At 44.2% G+C, this 17,463-nt stretch overlaps 1 protein-coding gene across 5 annotated transcripts in view; it reads left to right on the forward strand.

The window, feature by feature from the left end:
- The window catches only part of LOC122560464 (myosin-11-like), a 185,884-nt gene that overhangs the window by 117,320 nt on the left and 51,101 nt on the right, over positions 1-17,463 (forward strand). For all 5 annotated transcript variants that reach the window (XM_087997598.1, XM_087997601.1, XM_087997602.1 and 2 more), the window contains 6 exons: positions 24-142; positions 7,854-8,006; positions 9,238-9,411; positions 12,652-12,825; positions 13,434-13,548; positions 16,589-16,779. In XM_087997598.1, the coding sequence (XP_087853724.1) occupies positions 24-142; positions 7,854-8,006; positions 9,238-9,411; positions 12,652-12,825; positions 13,434-13,548; positions 16,589-16,779 (926 nt within the window). The remainder of the gene's footprint in view (positions 1-23; positions 143-7,853; positions 8,007-9,237; positions 9,412-12,651; positions 12,826-13,433; positions 13,549-16,588; positions 16,780-17,463) is intronic.

Genomic DNA, 17,463 nt, shown 5'->3' on the forward strand with positions numbered 1-17,463 from the left:
TCCTGTGTGTTTCCTTCATCAAGTTGCACAGAAGGTGTGTCACCTGCTGGGTATGAACGTGACTGACTTCACCAGAGCCATCCTGAGTCCTCGCATCAAAGTTGGGCGTGACTACGTGCAGAAGGCACAGACCAAGGAGCAGGTAAAAAGAATTCCCAAACCATTCCTGATCTTTACTCTTCCATGGAATGCCACAGGTTGGATCAGCGCTGTGGCCTGTACCTGACTGCCATCCAACTTCACAGCTCAGTATGACCATTCCAGGTAAAAACAATGACTGCAGATGCTGGAAACCAGATTCTGGATCAGTGGTGCTGGAAGAGCACAGCAATTCAGGCAGCATCCGAGGAGCAGCAGAATAAACGTTTCAGGCAGGAATTCCTAATGAAAGGGATTATGCCAACAATGTCGACTCTCCTGCTCCTCGGATGCTGCCTGACCTGCTGTGTTTTTCCAGCACCACACTCCCGACTCTGATCGCCAGCATCTGCTGTCCTCACTTTCTCCCATGACCACTGCAGGTGGTCACCAAGTCTGTTGTAGAGTCATACAGAGACCCTTTGGCCCAACTCATGAACACCGACCTGATATCTGAAAGATCTGGTCCCATTTGCCAGCTTGTGGCCCGTATCCCTCCAAACCCTACCCATGCTTATACCCATCCAGATGCCTTTTAAATGTCGTCATTGTACCTACCTCCACCACTTCCTCTGGCAGCCCACCCTCTGCGTCAAAATGCTGCCCCTCAGGTCCCTTCCAAATCCCTCGCCTTTCCAATGCCCTCTAGTTTTGGACTCCCCCCTCCCAGGAGAAAGATTCTGGGCTGTTCACCCTGTTCATGCCCCCCATGTTCTACAAATCTCGTCCCCCTTCAGCTTCTGATGCTCTTGGAGAAAAGCCCCAGCCTATCCAGCCTATCCAGCCTCTCCCCATAGCCCAAACCTTCCAATCCCAGTGACATCCCTGCAAATCTTTTCAGAACTCCCTCAAGTCCAACAACATCCTTCCTATGGACATGACAGACTTCATCACAAACCTTGCTAAACTCCCCACAGACCACTTCAATTCAAGTCTATGAAAGCCATTTGCAGGTGTACAAGAACCCCCAAATCCTTTAGTATGCCAACCTTTCCCACTGGGTCATACCATGCCATTCTGTCCCTCCTCCTGAACTTGTCTAAATTGTTGACTGGCCCTCGCTCTGTGCTGGAAACATCATCGAGTCATACCACAAGGAAACAGACCCTTTGGCCCAACTCATCCAAACTGACCAGGCTTCTGAACATGTCATACAGTCATAGAGTCATAGAGATGTACAGCATGGAAACAGATCCTTCAGTCCAACTTGTCCATACCGACCAGGCTTCTGAACATGTTCATAAGGACAGGAGCAAAGAGTGCATAAGTTTGGTAGGAGCACACCTGGAGTATTGTGTGCAGGTTTGGTCTCCTTGCCTCAGAAAAAATAAGTTGAAACTTTATTGCTGGAACAGCACAGCAGGTCAGGCAGCATCCAGGGAACAGGAGATTCGACGTTTCGGGCACAGGCCCTTCTTCAGGAATGAGCAGAGAGTGTTCAGCAGGAGAAGATAAAAGGTAGGGAGGAGGGACTTGGAGGAGGGGAGTTGGAAATGTGATAGGTGGAAAGAGGTCAAGGTGAGGGTGATAGGTCGGAGTAGGATGGAGGCGGAGAGGTCAAGAAGAAGACTGCAGGTCAGGAAGGCGGTGCCGGGCTGGAAGGATCCGGCTGAGACAAGGTGGGGGGAGGGGGGATGAAGAAACTGGTGAAGTCCAAGTTCATCCCCTGCGGTTGGAGGGTTCCCAGTCGGAAGATAAGACGCTCCTCCTCCGACCGTCGGGTTGTTGTGGTTTGGCGGTGGATGAGTCCAATGACCTGCATATCCTCGGTGGAGTGGGAGGGGGAGTTGAAATGCTGTGCCACAGGTTGGTTGGGTTGGTTCGTCCGGGTGGCCCAGAGGTGCTCTCTGAATCGCTCCGCAAGTAGGCGGCCTGTCTCCCCAATATAGAGGAGGCCACACCGGCTGCAGCGGATGCAGTAGATGATGTGGGTGGAGGTGCAGGTGAATCTGTGGCGGATATGGAAGTTTCCCTTGGGGCCTTGGAGAGAAGTGAGGGGGGAGGTGTGGGCGCAAGTGTTGCACCTCCTGCGGTTGCAAGGGAAGGTGCCGGGAGTGGTGGTTGGGTCGGTGGGGGGTGTGGATCTGACAAGGGAGTCGCGGAGGGAGTGGTCTCTACGGAAAGCTGATAGGGGAGGGGAGGGAAATATATCCTTGGTGCTGGGGTCTGTTTGGAGGTGGCGGAAGTGACGGCGGATGATGCGCTGTACATGGAGATTGGTGGGGTGGTAGGTGAGGACCAGTGGGGTTCTGTCCTGGTGGCGGTTGGAGGGGCGGGGCTCAAGGGCGGAGGAGCGGGAAGTGGAGGAGATGCGGTGGAGGGCACCGTCGACCACGTCGGGGGGGAAATTGCGGTCCTTGAAGAAGGAGGCCATCTGTGTTGTACGTATTTTGAACTGGTCCTCCTGGGAGCAGATGCGGCGGAGACGAAGGAATTGGGAGAATGGGATGGCGTTTTTACAGGGGGCAGGATGGGAGGAGGTGTAGTCCAGGTAGCTGTGGGAGTCGGTAGGTTTGTAGTAGATGTCCGTGTTGATTCGGTCGCCTGAGATAGAAACAGAAAGGTCTAGGAAGGGGAGGGAGGAGTCCGAGACTGTCCAGGTGAATTTGAGGTCGGGGTGGAAGGTGTTGGTGTAGTGGATGAACTGTTCAACCTCCTCGTGGGAGCACGAGGTAGCGCCGATACAGTCATCAATGTAGCGAAGAAAAAGATGGGGGGTGGGGCCAGTGTAGTTGCGGAAGATGGATTGTTCCACATACCCTACGAAGAGGCAGGCATAGCTGGGGCCCATGCGGGTGCCCATGGCTACTCCTTTTGTTTGGAGAAAGTGGGAGGATTGGAAAGAAAAGTTGTTCAGGGTGAGGACCAGTTCGGTCAGTCGAAGGAGGGTGTCGGTGGAAGGGTACTGGGTGGTACGGCGGGAAAGGAAGAAGCGGAGTGCTTTGAGTCCTTCGTGATGGGGGATGGAGGTGTACAGGGACTGGATGTCCATGGTGAAGATGAGGCGTTGGGGACCGGGGAAGCGGAAATCCTGGAGGAGGTGGAGGGCGTGGGTGGTGTCACGAACGTAGGTGGGGAGTTCTTGGACTAATGGGGACAGGACCGTGTCGAGGTATGCCGAGATGAGTTCGGTGGGGCAGGAGCAGGCTGAGACAATGGGTGGTCCAGGGCAGTCAGGTTTGTGGATTTTGGGCAGGAGGTAGAAACGGGCGGTGCGGGGTTGTGGGACTATGAGGTTGGAGGCGGTGGATGGGAGGTCCCCTGAGGTGATGAGGTTATGGACGGTCTGGGAGATGATGGTTTGGTGGTGGGGGGTGGGGTCATGGTCAAGGGGGCAGTAGGAGGAGGTATCTGCGAGCTGGCGTTTGGCCTCAGCGGTGTAAAGGTCAGTGCGCCAAACTACTACTGCGCCTCCCTTGTCAGCTGGTTTGATGGTGAGGTTGGGGTTGGAACGGAGGGAGTGGAGGGCTGCGCGTTCCGAGGGTGAGAGGTTGGAGTGGGTGGGGGGAGTGTGGGAGTTCAGGTAGCGGTTAATATCGCGGCGGCAGTTTGCTATGAAGAGGTCGAGGGCAGGTAGGAGGCCAGCACGGGGTGTCCAGGTGGACGGGGTGTGTTGGAGGTGGGAGAAGAGGTCGTCAGAGGGTGGGCGAGAGTCTTGATTGAAGAAGAAGGCACGGAGGCGAATAATAAACTTGTCATTGAGGGAGTGCGCTGAAGCTTCACCAGATTGATTCCTGGTATAGTGGAACTGACATATGCGGAGCGATTGTGTCGATGTACATTGGAGTATGAAAGAATGAGACAGAATCCCATTAAAATGTACAAAGTTCTACCAGGGCAGGAGAGACTAGGATGGGAGCGAGAATGCTCCCTCTGGCTTGGGGTTGGGGGAGGGGAGGTGGTTGAGATAACGAGCAGTCACGGTCTCAGGGAACAGGGTAGGCCATTTTGACTATGAAGAGGAGAAATTTCTTCACTTTCTACAAGTTCTCTACAATGGAAGGCTGTGGACGAGAAGCCATTGAATATATTTAAGAAAGGAATAGATAGATTTTCAGAAGCAAATGTTGTCAAGGAATAGGGAGAGACAGCGGGAGTACAGTATTGAGACACAGGATCAACTAGGGTCAAGTTGAATGGCAGAGCAGGCTTGATGCAGGTGGCATGATGTCTCAGTGGTTAGCGCTGCTGCCTCACAGCACCAGGGACCTGGGTTCGATTCCAGCCTCAGGCAACTGTCTGTGTGGAGTTTGCACATTCTCCCTGTGTCTGTGTAGATTTCCTCCCACAGTCCAAAGATGTGCAGGTTAGGTGAATTGGCTATGGGAAATTGCCCATAGTGTTCAGGGATGTGTAGGTTAGGTGTATTAGTTAGGGGTAAATGCAGAGTAGTGGGGGAATGGGTCTGGGTGGGTTACTCTTCAGAGGGTCGTATGGACTTGTCAGGCTGAATGGCCTGTTTCCACACTGTAGGGATTCTAGTCTATGAGCCTAATGACCTACATTTTCTCTGCTTCTGAAGGCTCAACAGATTCAGCTTCCCAGGCTAGTAGGTTATAAAACTCACTATCAAATTCTGCCACTGTCCTTGTAGAGCTAGAGAGTTGCTTCTTAAGAAAGATTATCCCCTGCAGCAGATCAATCTGCCTAGGACAAAGCACTCTTTATCTTGTCTGATTTCCAAATAAGAAATTCTGCTCTTGACAGACCAAGGTCAGTTTAATTTCACTATGAATTTTGATTGCATTCAGAATTGTTATCATTTCGGTAAGGTAGCTGAAGTCAAGATATCACATTGATGAAACTTTTCTGGATTACATCTAAGCCGATTTGGTGATGCTGGTTACTGTAAGCTAGTTAGTACTGGTCGATCATTGTATAGATCCACCCTGACTCTTAGCCAAAAATATCTAAATTACCATTGGCAACTTTCTACGTACCCCAGTGTAAATCTACCTGATAGAATAATAGAATAGTGCACCATTGAAGAACTGTGGATGCTGTAAATCAGAAGCAAAAACAGAAATTGCTGGAAAAGCTCACCAGGTCTGGCAGCATCCTGGGAGAGAAATCAGAGTTAATGCTTCGGGTTGAGTGATCCTCCCTCAGAATTCAGGTGGCTATTGAAGGTGTCTATTTACCTGATTATGCAAATGTCTCCCTAGTTCTGCCAATCCTACCCGTTAACATAACAACATCATATTGTTACAATAAGGTGAGGATGGGTGTGTCTGCTCCCCTCTTTTTAACTTCCCCAGTCAGGCTCTCAAAATATTTTTAGCACACAGCTCTACTTCACTTTGATTAAAATGTATTCACTAGATCAGAATTAAAAATTCAGTTGCAGTTTTATTGAGTGAAAGAAAGAGAAATTGTATTACCTACTAACTCCAAGGAAAATAATGAAATGACATCCAATATACATACACAAACACGGGTATAAAGTTTTAAAAAGAAAGAGTTTCTGGTACCATAGAAAGAAAAAGAGTGGACGATATAAAAAGTTATTCAAGATTTTGAGTTGTTGCAGTTTAACCTGAGACCACAGCTGTTTAGTTGAAGTTGTGTATCCTCACAGCAGCAAACTTTGTGGAATCCTTGAGTTTCCAGTCAATGGGTGGTTCTCTGATTTGATTTATAACTAGTGTTGGCCTCCAAGTGGCTGAAAGGGAAACAGGGAGACGTAGAAAGATTTTCAGTCCTTGTTACCTATCTATTTTGTCTTCTTCTCTGCCTGCTGTTCTGCTAAGCAGCTACAAAATGATGGTCTATTTGTGTGTTCCTGAGTCTGGCTCCATTGTCTTTCCAAGCTGAATAATTGCCAATATGTGCAGTTTTGCATAAACGTGCAAATTAAAACAAAAGAAGCGAGGCTTTTGACACCTGCCTCAGTTGACTAGTTTCAATGTTTTTATATCAAAATGATTATTTCTGTTCAGAAAATTGTTTTAATTCCAAATTGGTTTCCTGAGTTTGCTTCAGTTTATGGTCAAATTATTTACTCCAACCTTTTTGAAAAGTCTATTTAATCCATGAAGGTGTCAAGGTATTAAAATCAGATGATGAAAATTGAAGATTGATGGTCCTTTTTTTACATTAATGTGACAGTTTCAACAAGGAAGTTCAAATACACGTTTAGATCAAATGTTATGTCATTAAGTTCAGAGGTCAGAAAAATAATTCTCCAGCTGCTACAGAATTCAAGATATCAGAGAAGAAATATAGAAGCATAAATCAGAGAAGAACATTAATGCTGGAGGAAGCTCTGCTCTGGGAGAGGCAAGGTTAGCATATGGTCACAGCTAGAAATCAAAATCGCAAAATATGTTAATGTTAATCACCAGAATGGGCAGTTAGTATCTCACAGATCTATCTAAATCTTTGCCCTCAATCAAGCAGGAAAATTAGACATTTAGATGTCAAGATCAGCCCTGGATTATGTACCAAGAAACAGTTTTGTAGTGCAACAGAAAACCAAGATCCCCCAGCAGAGCATGATGATACCCCATGAATTTGGACTAGCCAGTCAGAGAATCCCTACAGTGTGGAAGCAGGCCATTCAGTCCATTGAGTTCATTCTAACCCTCTGAAGAGCACCCCTACCCCTGCATTCCCATGGCTAATCCATCTAGCCTGTATATCTCTGGACACTATGGGCAATTTAGCACGGCCAATCTACTTAACCTGCACATCTTTGGACTTTGGGAGGATACTGGAGCACCCAGAGGAAATCCACACAGACGCGGAGAAAATGTCCACGGCTGGGATTGAACCCAGGGCAACTACTGAGCCACCATGCCACTTTAGTAAGTCAAGTGACGGTAATGGTGGAAAGAAAACAGTATGAGTGAAGCAAACTAGACATGAAAAGAGTAAAGTTCCATCATGCTGTCGTGTACAATTGATGGGAGAAAGATTAAGCTGGAGGTAATATTCAAGAGAAATATCTGCCCAAAGCAGCAATTCCTGAGCGGAAAGGGAATTTACAATGGTTGAATAAAGAGAAATGCTTTTCATCTCAGTCTCATCGATACAGATGCAAGAAAACCTCTTCTCAAAGGGAACAACAATTTAGATTGCAGGAGGAAAGGGTGCAGATTGATTGGCAAATTGAAACTGATTGGGTAAGGCACTGCTGTGGAAAATGAACCAGGGAGGAATTGTCCTCCACACTTTTATTGAATCCTGAAACTGCACGATGGACTTGATCCTTTTCCCTGCAGAGAACAGGTCCCTGCTTTTACATTTGTGTGGCTATTTGGTGATGTAAGTGATACACATGCTTGAAGGGAGGATGATAGCCTAATAATGTTATCACTAGACCTGTAATCTAGAGACTCAAGTAATGTCCTGGGGACCATGAATCAAATCCTGCCATGGCAAATGATGGAATCTAAATTTGATTTTTTTTAAAAATCTGAACCTGATGATGACAAAGAAACAATTATTTGGGACAAACCCATCTGATTCACTAATGCCCTTTAGGGAAGGGAATGGTTATCCTTATCTGCTCTGGTCTACGTGTGACTCCAGACCCACAGCAATGTGGTTGACCCCTAACAGGGCAATGAGTGCTGGATTGGCCAGTGATGCCCTCATCCTGGGAATGAATAAAAAAATACTTTGTGAGACTGACCAAGTGGTTGTTAATGTCTATTTAATTCTACATCTGAAGCATCACATGGTTAAAATGCTCATGAATGTTTCTGCCACAGGCTGACTTTGCTGTCGAAGCTTTAGCCAAAGCCATGTATGAACGGCTGTTTCGCTGGTTACTCATTCGTATCAACAAAGCCCTGGACAGGACCAAGAGGCAAGGTGCCACATTCCTCGGAATTCTTGATATTGCCGGCTTTGAGATATTCCAGGTAATTGTTTCTCCAATAGGCAGCTGTTAGTTTCAATTCGAATGTGTTCCCTTTTCCAAACATCTAGGTTTATGCAGAAAACAGTTAATGTGACCGAAGTTAACATTTCCGATCACAGGGTCATTTCCTTGTCCCTGTCCCATCATAGATAGGATATTCAATCATCAAGATCATAAACCAAACAAATAATCCAGATCTTTTTCAATATATCACTTCAGTTACATCACACTGTAAACCTTTGCTACAAATTCTGTGTCTTATGATCTTATTCTCCACAACCATCTGATGAAGGAGCGTCGCTCCGAAAGCTAGTGCTTCCAAATAAACCTGTTGGACTATAATCTGGTGTTGTGTGATTTCTAACTTTGTCCACCCCAGTCCAACACTGGCTCCTCCACATCATGGCCACTGAGCTAATTATTGAAGGTGAATCCCGTTCTGTGAGTCGGAATGCTCCAGTATTCCCAAATCTTTACGCTGCCTCCATCCAATGGTGTTGAAATGAGCAGGTTAATTTGTAACTGCCATCTGTTGCTGGGACTTTGGGGATCAGTATCATTGAGGAACTGTGTTAGAAAGCTGGAAATGACTGTCAGTATTACCTTTTCAGCTCCTGCTGAAGTCAGAGCAGGAGACTACAGAACCGCACTGAAGCTCTCCCTCATTGTTAATGTTTATTCACTGGGAAGAATTTTGAGTTGGTATTGAGAACCTGCACCCTCATGTTGAAAGTTCATGCATTATCAAGGAAGTCCTTTAAATGTGACAACTTGGGTATTTCCCGATCAGACACTTTTGCATATCTTTGAAAGAATCTATTCTACAAATGTCGCCATTACACCTATGGTAAACAAAAATGGGTGTGAAGATGATGTACGTTTTCAAAAGCCCAATGTGATCAGATTTCAGAGCAATTGAAGAATTCCCTTCTTGAGCCTCAGTTAGTTCAGTGCAGTGTAATACCAACAGCCAGGGGCTCAAATCCCATATTGTTGAGGATTGCTATGAAGGTCCTATCCTCTCCACCTTGCCCCTCATCTGAGGCATGGTAACCCTCAGGATACAACCACCACTAGCCGTCTCTCTCTCTCTCTATTTCTAATGTGACTGTGGTGACTACACCGCCAATTCATGTCTCTTCTTTAAATAATAGATGCATTTTCCTCTGCAGCAGTCATAAGGATGCTGAAAAACTCTGACATTCAAACATTCTTTTGATTTTTCTTTTTAGGACAATTCCTTTGAGCAGCTCTGCATCAATTACACCAATGAGAAGCTGCAGCAGTTATTCAACCACACCATGTTCATTCTGGAGCAGGAAGAGTACCAGAGAGAGGGCATTGAATGGAACTTTATTGACTTTGGCCTGGATCTGCAGCCCTGCATTGAACTGATTGAGAGAGTGGTAATAAGATTTTTAAAAACAGTGAATTTAATCAAAGCTTTTTCAATAATTATCTGCACTGTTAAACCCTTTCATAGATGCATACCAAACCCACATGCCACTAGTTCAAAGTCCAAACCCCAGAATTAAATAATAATAAAATATATATAAATCATATATCTCACATCACAATATCAATTCTAAACTTATCTTTAATTAAATTTACTTGGTATTCCATTATTCTATTTTCACAATGTTTAATTTAAAGTCAAATTGTAAATGAATTGTTTCTGTATCATCTGCAAGTTTCATGCCCCTCCTTCAGATCACCTTTCACACATGTCCATTCCAAGCTGAGAAAGCGAGGTTTCTGCAGTCTTTCCTCGTAAATTACACTTTTGGGATCAGGCTTGGAGCTTTTCTCTGTGCTACATCCATTGTTTTAATGCTATCTTTGTTTTTTTACCAGTCACAGAATCAGAGTCATGGAGTCATGGCTCAGAAATGGACCCTTTAGTGCAAGCAGTTTCACACAGACCAAACTAAACTAGTCCCACTTGCCTGCTTCTGGCTCAGATCCCTCTAAACCTTTCCCATTGATGCACTGAGAATCACAGAGTCATAGAGATGTACAACACGGAAACAGATCGTGGACTTGTTGGGCCGAAGGGCCTGTTTCCACACTGTAAGTAATCTAATTCAATAAAAAAGATCCTTAAGTCCAACTCGTCCATGCTGACCAGATATCCCAACCTAATCTAATCCCACCTGCCAGCACCCAGCCTATATCCCAACAAATTCTTCCTATTCATATTCCCATCCAGATGCCTTTTAAATATTGCAATTGTACCAGCTTCCACCACTTCCTCTAGCAGTTCATTCCATACACGTACCACCCTCTGCATGAAAATGATGCCCTTGGGTCTCTTTTATATCTTTCCCCTCTCACCCTAAACCTATGCCCTTTAGTTCTGGACTCCCCCACCCCAGGGAAAAGACTTTGCCTATTTACCCTATCCATGCCCCTCATGATTTTGTAACCCTCTATAAGGTCACTCCTCAGCCTCCGATGCTCCAGGGAAAACAGCCCCAGCCTGTTCAACCTCTTCCTGTAGCTCAGATCCTCCAACCCTGGCAACATCCTTGTAAATCTTTTCTGAACCCTTTTAAGTTTCACAACATCTTTCCGATAAGAAGGAGACCAGAATTGCACACAATATTCCAACAGTGGCCTAACCAATGTCCTGTACAGCCGCAACATGACCTCCCAACTCCTGTACTCAATACTCTGACCAATAAAGGAAAGCATACCAAACGCCTTCTCCACTATCCTATCTACCTACAAATTCACTTTCAAGGAGCTATGAACCTGCTCTCCAAGGTCTCTTTGTTCAGCAACACTCCCTAAGACCTTACCATTAAGTGTATAAGTCCTGCTAAGATTTGCTTTCCCAAAATGCAGCACCTCACATTTATCTAAATTAAACTCCATCTGCCACCTCTCAGCCCTTGGCCCATCTGATCAAGATCCTGTTGTAATCTGAGGTAACCTTCTTCGCTGTCCACTACACACCTCCAATTTTGGTGACTTATCTGAACGTCTTTGAAACATTGTAACTGTACACACATCCATCACTTCCTCTGACACTTCATTCCACACACAAACCACTCTCTGTGTGAAAATGTTACTCCTTTTTCAAAACTTTCTCCTCTCACCCCTAGTTTTGAACTCCCTCATCACAGGGAAAAGACCTTTTATAATCCCCTTATCAATATCCCTCATGATTTTACAAACCTTGATAAGGTCACCACTCAACCTCCTACACTCTAGTGAAAGAAATCCCAGCCTATCCAGTCTACTTGCCTAACTCAAACCACCCTGTCCTGTTAAATCTTTTCTGAACCGTATCCAGTTTAATAATATCCTTCCGATAGCAGGGCGACCAGAACTGCACACAGTGCTCCAAATGTGACCTCACCAACATCCTGTACAACATCAACATAATGTACCAGCTCTTATAGTCAAAGGTCTGAGCAATGAAGGCAAGTGTGCTAAACAACTTCATAACCAGCCTGTCTACCTGTGACACAAATTTCAAAGAATTATGTACCTGAACCTTTGACGTGTCTCTGTAGTTCAGTATGCTGAGGGTTTTGCTGATAGGTTAAAAATCACACATCACCTGATAAAGGAGCAGTGCTCTGAAAGCTAGTGCTTCCAATTAAACCTGTTGGACTACAGCCTGGTGTTGTGTGATTTTTAACTTTGTACACCTCAGTCCAACACCGGCTTCTCCGTATCATTGCTGATATGTGTTCAGTATTTGTTTAGCATTGAAACTGTTCAGACTGCCAGATTTCTATAGGCTTCATTCATTACTATTTCAGCACCCTTCTTTGAATTTGTGTGTTATTTTCCTTTGCCTGCCTGGTACTTTTCATTTGTGTGCATTACATTTTATCTCCCATTGGCCCATCCACTTCCATTTCACTCCCAACCCGTTCAGGAATCTCAGAGCTTCACCATCCATTTCCCTACCCATCCTAGTTGGCATTATCTATAAAATACGCCACACTGTAGAGTTTCTTATTCCTTATAAGATACCGAAAGAACTGTGGATGCTGTAAATCAGAAACGAAAACAGAAGATGCGGGAAGTGCTCAGCAGGTCTGGCAGCATCTGTGAAGAGAAATCAAAGTTAACGTTTCGGGTCCGTGAACCTTCCTCAGAACCTTTTTCCAGCCATCTCCTTATAAGATGTGTCAGATAGGAGTGAATGACTCTCAATACATCTCCCTGCTCTGACACCATTCCTGAACTGAACGTGCATTGATTCCCGTCCTTCATCAAGTTTCTTACCTCTTTCCCAGGGTTTACTGTTAATCCCTGGAATTTTGGAGTTTAACGAATCCCCTTCTGTGTGAAGCAGACCTAGGAACATAACCTTACTCATGAAATATAGTGAAGAAACAGGCTTACCGTTCACATTTCTTTCAAATAATGAGCATTATTACATTTTTAAACAATTATTTACCAAGACAAATCATTTCATTTTCCTTTCCGAGATTTAAAGAAACGAATCCACTTGGGAATTAGAATGTCCAAAGGACCAATCCCCCATCCAGGCTGCAATACAGAGAATACCTGCAATATTTACAACGCTTCATTGTGTACCTTATCTCATCGACAAATGGATGTTTGGGGGGATTTATGTTTTCACTTGCTGAGTTGGTTAAGTGTTGTCTGAATCTCATTTCCAGACAAACCCACCAGGTATTCTGTCTTTGTTGGATGAGGAATGTTGGTTCCCCAAGGCCACAGACAAGTCATTTGTGGAGAAGGTGGTTCAGGAACTGGGTAACCACACAAAATTCGCCAAACCTAAGCAACTGAAGGATAAGGGAGACTTCTGTATAGTTCATTACGCTGGCAAGGTAGGGAACAAATAATCAACATTAAATGGGTTTATCAACTGCTTTTCGAAGCCTGACTCTGTGAAACATCTGCAGTTAAACATTGTACATTACAAGAATTGCAATAGATGGATTTTACAAGTGGTCTGGATAAGGATGAGACAGCTGACCAGAAATGATAGGAGCCTGACACTCTCTGTTCTCAAAAGCAATTGTGCTTGTCAAATCAATCTGTAAATCCATTTTTACTTACAGATCAGAAAATATTGAATTCCAGTTGAGCTTACCCTCATTCTCCTTCTAACGTTTTGCTCCTGATTCCCTGGTGCATTGATTATGCTTCAACTGAATTCTCTATCCACCAGCCATGTAAAACATGTTTGTTCCATAGAACTGGTGTCAACCTCTTGTGTCATTCCTGGTTGGAGGGAGACTGTGTTTCTGGGAACTCTCTGTTCCAGAGAAAATAAACAAAATCAGGATCTTCAGAAAAAACAAATTCTGAGAAATTTTAATGCATGCTTTGCTTTCCAAAATGTTATTAATTAAGAACAGAATCACAGAGTCCTGTGGGATATCGTGAAATAATGTAAAGCATGAAGACATTAACAGTCAGCTTTGTTCTCTAGGTGCCTTACAATGCAGGAAACTGGCTGACCAAGAACATGGATCCATTAAATGATAATGTCGCTTCACTGCTCAACCAATCATCTGATAAATACGTAGCAGAACTATGGCGAGATGGTGAGAACATTACTGATCATTTATGAACCAACAACAGTTATTTCAAATATTAACTTTCTGGATGCAGAGTGTCACGCTAGGCTGTGCAATCCATCCCACAGACTTTTTAAAAAATGTACACTTGTAAATGAATGAAGAGTGAGTAATTAACAGCACAAGAACTTTCTTGACTATTTCCTCCAATTCTCTGCACTATGACTGCAGCAATGGAGATGGTAGGAGAGACGAGGAGCCAAGGGAACAGCCTAAGAGTAAAGGGAAGGCCTTTTAGAACGTAGATAAGGAGAAACTTTTTCAGCCAGAAAGTGGGAAATCTGTGGAATTCATTGCAACAGAAGGCTGTGAAGGCCAGGACATTGAGACCATATTTATGACGGAGGTAGATAGGTTCTTGAGTATTAAGGGGGTCAAGGGTTATGGGGAGAAATGAGAGAATGGGGTTGAGAAATGCATTGGCCATGATTGAATGGTGGAACAGACTCAATGGGCTGAATGGCCTAATTTCTGCTCCTATGTTTTATGGTCTTAATATCTTATGGTTGATTCTGGAAAGGACACCATCAATCTATAGAAAACAGCTCCTTCTGAGAAGTGAACAAGAGAATATTGTCAGGGGTATTATTGTCGTTGGGGAGATATTATTTTAGGATGAACAAATACTTATGCAAAGTTCTAGTTGGACCACAGTTGGAATACTGTGTTCAGTTCTGGGCACTGCACCTTGAGAAGGAGACATTGGCTTGAGAGAGAGGACAAAATAGATTTACTCGAATGATACCTGGGTTAAACAGCTGGAAGGGATAGCACAGAGTTTGTACTTTCTCAAAGATCAAATATTTCAGGTGGTGATTTATTCAACTTTTTAAAGATTTTAATGGGAACTGATAGAGTAGATCAAGAGAAACTGTTGCCATTTCTTTATTCTTTCACAGCATTGGGTGTGTCAGGCAGGGTCAGGATTTGTTCCCATCCATCATTAAGGAACGCAATGGCCTGGTGGTGTTATCACGAGAGTATTAATCCCGAGACCCAGGTAATTCTCTGAGGAACTGGATTCACACCCTGCCTTGGTAGATTGAAATTGAATTAGCTTTTTTTTAAAATCTGGAATTAAGAGTTTAATGATGTCCATGAAACCATTGTCAAAGGCCAGTGAAAACCCATCTGGTTCATTAATGCCTTTTAGGAAAGGAAACTGCTATCCTTACCTGGTCTGGCCTACATGTGACCCACAGCAATTTGGTTGCCTTTTAACAATTAGGAGAAAGTGAGGACTGCAGATGCTGGAGATCAGACCTGAAAATGTGTTGCTGGAAATGTGCTGTTCCTGCTGTGCTTTCCAGCAACACATTTTCAGTTTTAACAATTAGGGACAGGCAATAAATACTGGCCTAGCCAGAGACGTCCACATCCCCCGAATGAATAATGATGAAAACATTGCTGCTTGACATATGGCTTGCTTGGTGATTCTGGAAAGCAATTAAGAGTCAACCTCATTCCTATAGATCCAGTGTCTGAAATCCCTATGCTGTTCTGCCTGAGGGAGCAGTTCCATTCAGGGTGTTGTGGTGGAGGGGGTTGGCTTGGTAAAAATTCCTCCACATCCCAGCCAGACCTGAAAATTGCAATCCAAGTAATCCTGATGCACTCTGCACCTCGCCTGACCCACACCCTGACCCCTCCCCTAACAGATAGTGCTGACCCTGGTAGTTCAGCTAAACGATCACTAATTTGCTAAACAGTGGATTCAAACACCTACACACACTAGTGAACTAGATAGATTTATTATCAGTGATAGTCTCATGATCAATCATTTCTGAATATAAATTCCATTTGCTGCCAAAGTGGGATTTGAAACCCCGTCTCCCAGGGATTAGCCTGGGCCTCTGGATTACTGATGCAGTGACAATAGCCAGTGCTAGCCAATTCTGACCAACACATTTCTGTCTCCCCATTAGATCAGGGAGATTAGGACGAGGGAACATAGCCTCAGAGATAGTCCGAAACCTCTTAGCAGGAAAACAGGAGAACACCTTGACACGTAAAGGTAGCAGAGGTTCAGAATTCTTTTCCACAAATAGCAGTTGATGCTAAATGTCACTAGTTAGTTCACTTTAAAATTGAGATTGATTGATTTTAAGGTCATTAGAACTCGTTCAGCCCCTCAGGACTGATCTCACCCACAGTCCCCATTCCACTTCCCTGTCCGCACTACTCTACCCTTCTACTCATTACTTATTTAAAATCTGTCTATCTCCTCCTTACATTTATTCAATGTCCTGATATTATACAATATCCACAGATTCACACCCCTCTCATCTCAGTTTTAAATCTGCCCCCTTATCCGAAACCTCTTGTTCCACATTGCACCACATGAGGAAATATCCTCTCTACATCTACTTTTTAATCCTCTTTGGTATCTTACACACCTTCAATTTTATTTTAATTCACTCACAGGATGGCTAGACAGCATTTATTGCCCAGACGGTAGTTTAAGAGCCAACCATATTGCTGTGGGTCTGGAGTCATATGTAGGTCAGACCAGGTAAGGATGGCAGATTCCTTCCCTGAAGGGCATAGTGAGACAGATGGTTTTTTTCCAGCAATCAATAATGGATACATGGTCATCAGTAGATCCTTAATTCGAGACTTTTAATCACATAAAAATACCACTGCCTGCTGTGATGGGATTCGCACCGAGGTCCCCCAGAACAATACCTGGATCTCTGGATTAACAGCCGAGTGATAATACCACTAGAATATCACCTCCCAAGTACTAAAATATCTCTCATTCTTCTAAACTGCAAAGAGGAGTGAATGCAGCCCAGAACTGATTCTGAGTAACATTCAGGTATTAAGGGAAGGGTCAAGGGCAGGTTGATGGAGCCAGGCCACCAAACAGCAGAATGGTCAAGGGGATAAATGGCCTCCCTATGTCCGCGTTTGACACTCGATTCAACAAAAACAAGCCAGAAAGCCCTTTGATTTCAGGTGTCTACAAAGCGTTCAAAACTGACTGTGTCTCCTTTTTCCTTTAAAGTGGATCGTATTGTTGGATTGGACCAAGTGGCTAAAATGAGTGAAAGTATCCAGGGAGCCTCAAAAACAAAGAAGGGCATGTTCCGCACGGTGGGCCAGTTGTACAAGGAGCAGCTGGGCAAACTCATGACAACGCTGCGTAACACCAGCCCCAACTTTGTGCGCTGTATCATTCCAAACCACGAAAAGAGAGTAAGCTAGCACGATCCTGTCTGCACATTCATGAGAATGTTCATTGTCGATTTCACCCAGAAGGATTCCAAATGGCGTTACATTGTTGTATTATTTGTAAAGACACAGGAACTAATTGGTCACATTCACTGTAACCCTGTCTTGTACTAATCAGTTCACCAGCCAAAAGGAGTGAGCTACAAAAGGCAACACTCAATAAAATGGCAGCATTTTAATTCAACAGTGAGTTTCTCACCAGAATCAGAAAATACAACAGGAAATGTTGAGTTGAAACTTTTCTTTTTTACTGTAGAAAATCAAGTTAGCTAAATACTTGATATGAGAGGGACTGAACATATGGTTTTTAGCAATTTACAATCGTAGTCACAGTCAAATTTACAGGCACAATCTTTCTTAGTGAATATTGTTTCATCCAGAGCAGGATACACAATCAGCTCCCTGCTTTTTAATCTCCTCTCGGTTCATCACACAAAATGTTTGCATTTAATGTTTAGTTTGACACTAAAATCAAAACATAGGAGGAAAATTCCACAGTTTTCTTGAGTGTAAGAAAGAATAATTTTATTACTGACTACCCTTAAGAAAAAATAAAGCCACAATATTAAACACACACACACAAACACAGGTAATAAGCTCAAATATAAATGGGGGGGTGAGGCCTGTTTAGAGTCTTTAAGTTGGTGA

The sequence above is a fragment of the Chiloscyllium plagiosum genome, unplaced genomic scaffold (assembly GCF_037043375.1).
Source record: "Chiloscyllium plagiosum isolate Xiang-an unplaced genomic scaffold, Cpla_swu_hap1 HiC_scaffold_20, whole genome shotgun sequence".
Classification (NCBI taxonomy): domain Eukaryota; kingdom Metazoa; phylum Chordata; class Chondrichthyes; order Orectolobiformes; family Hemiscylliidae; genus Chiloscyllium; species Chiloscyllium plagiosum.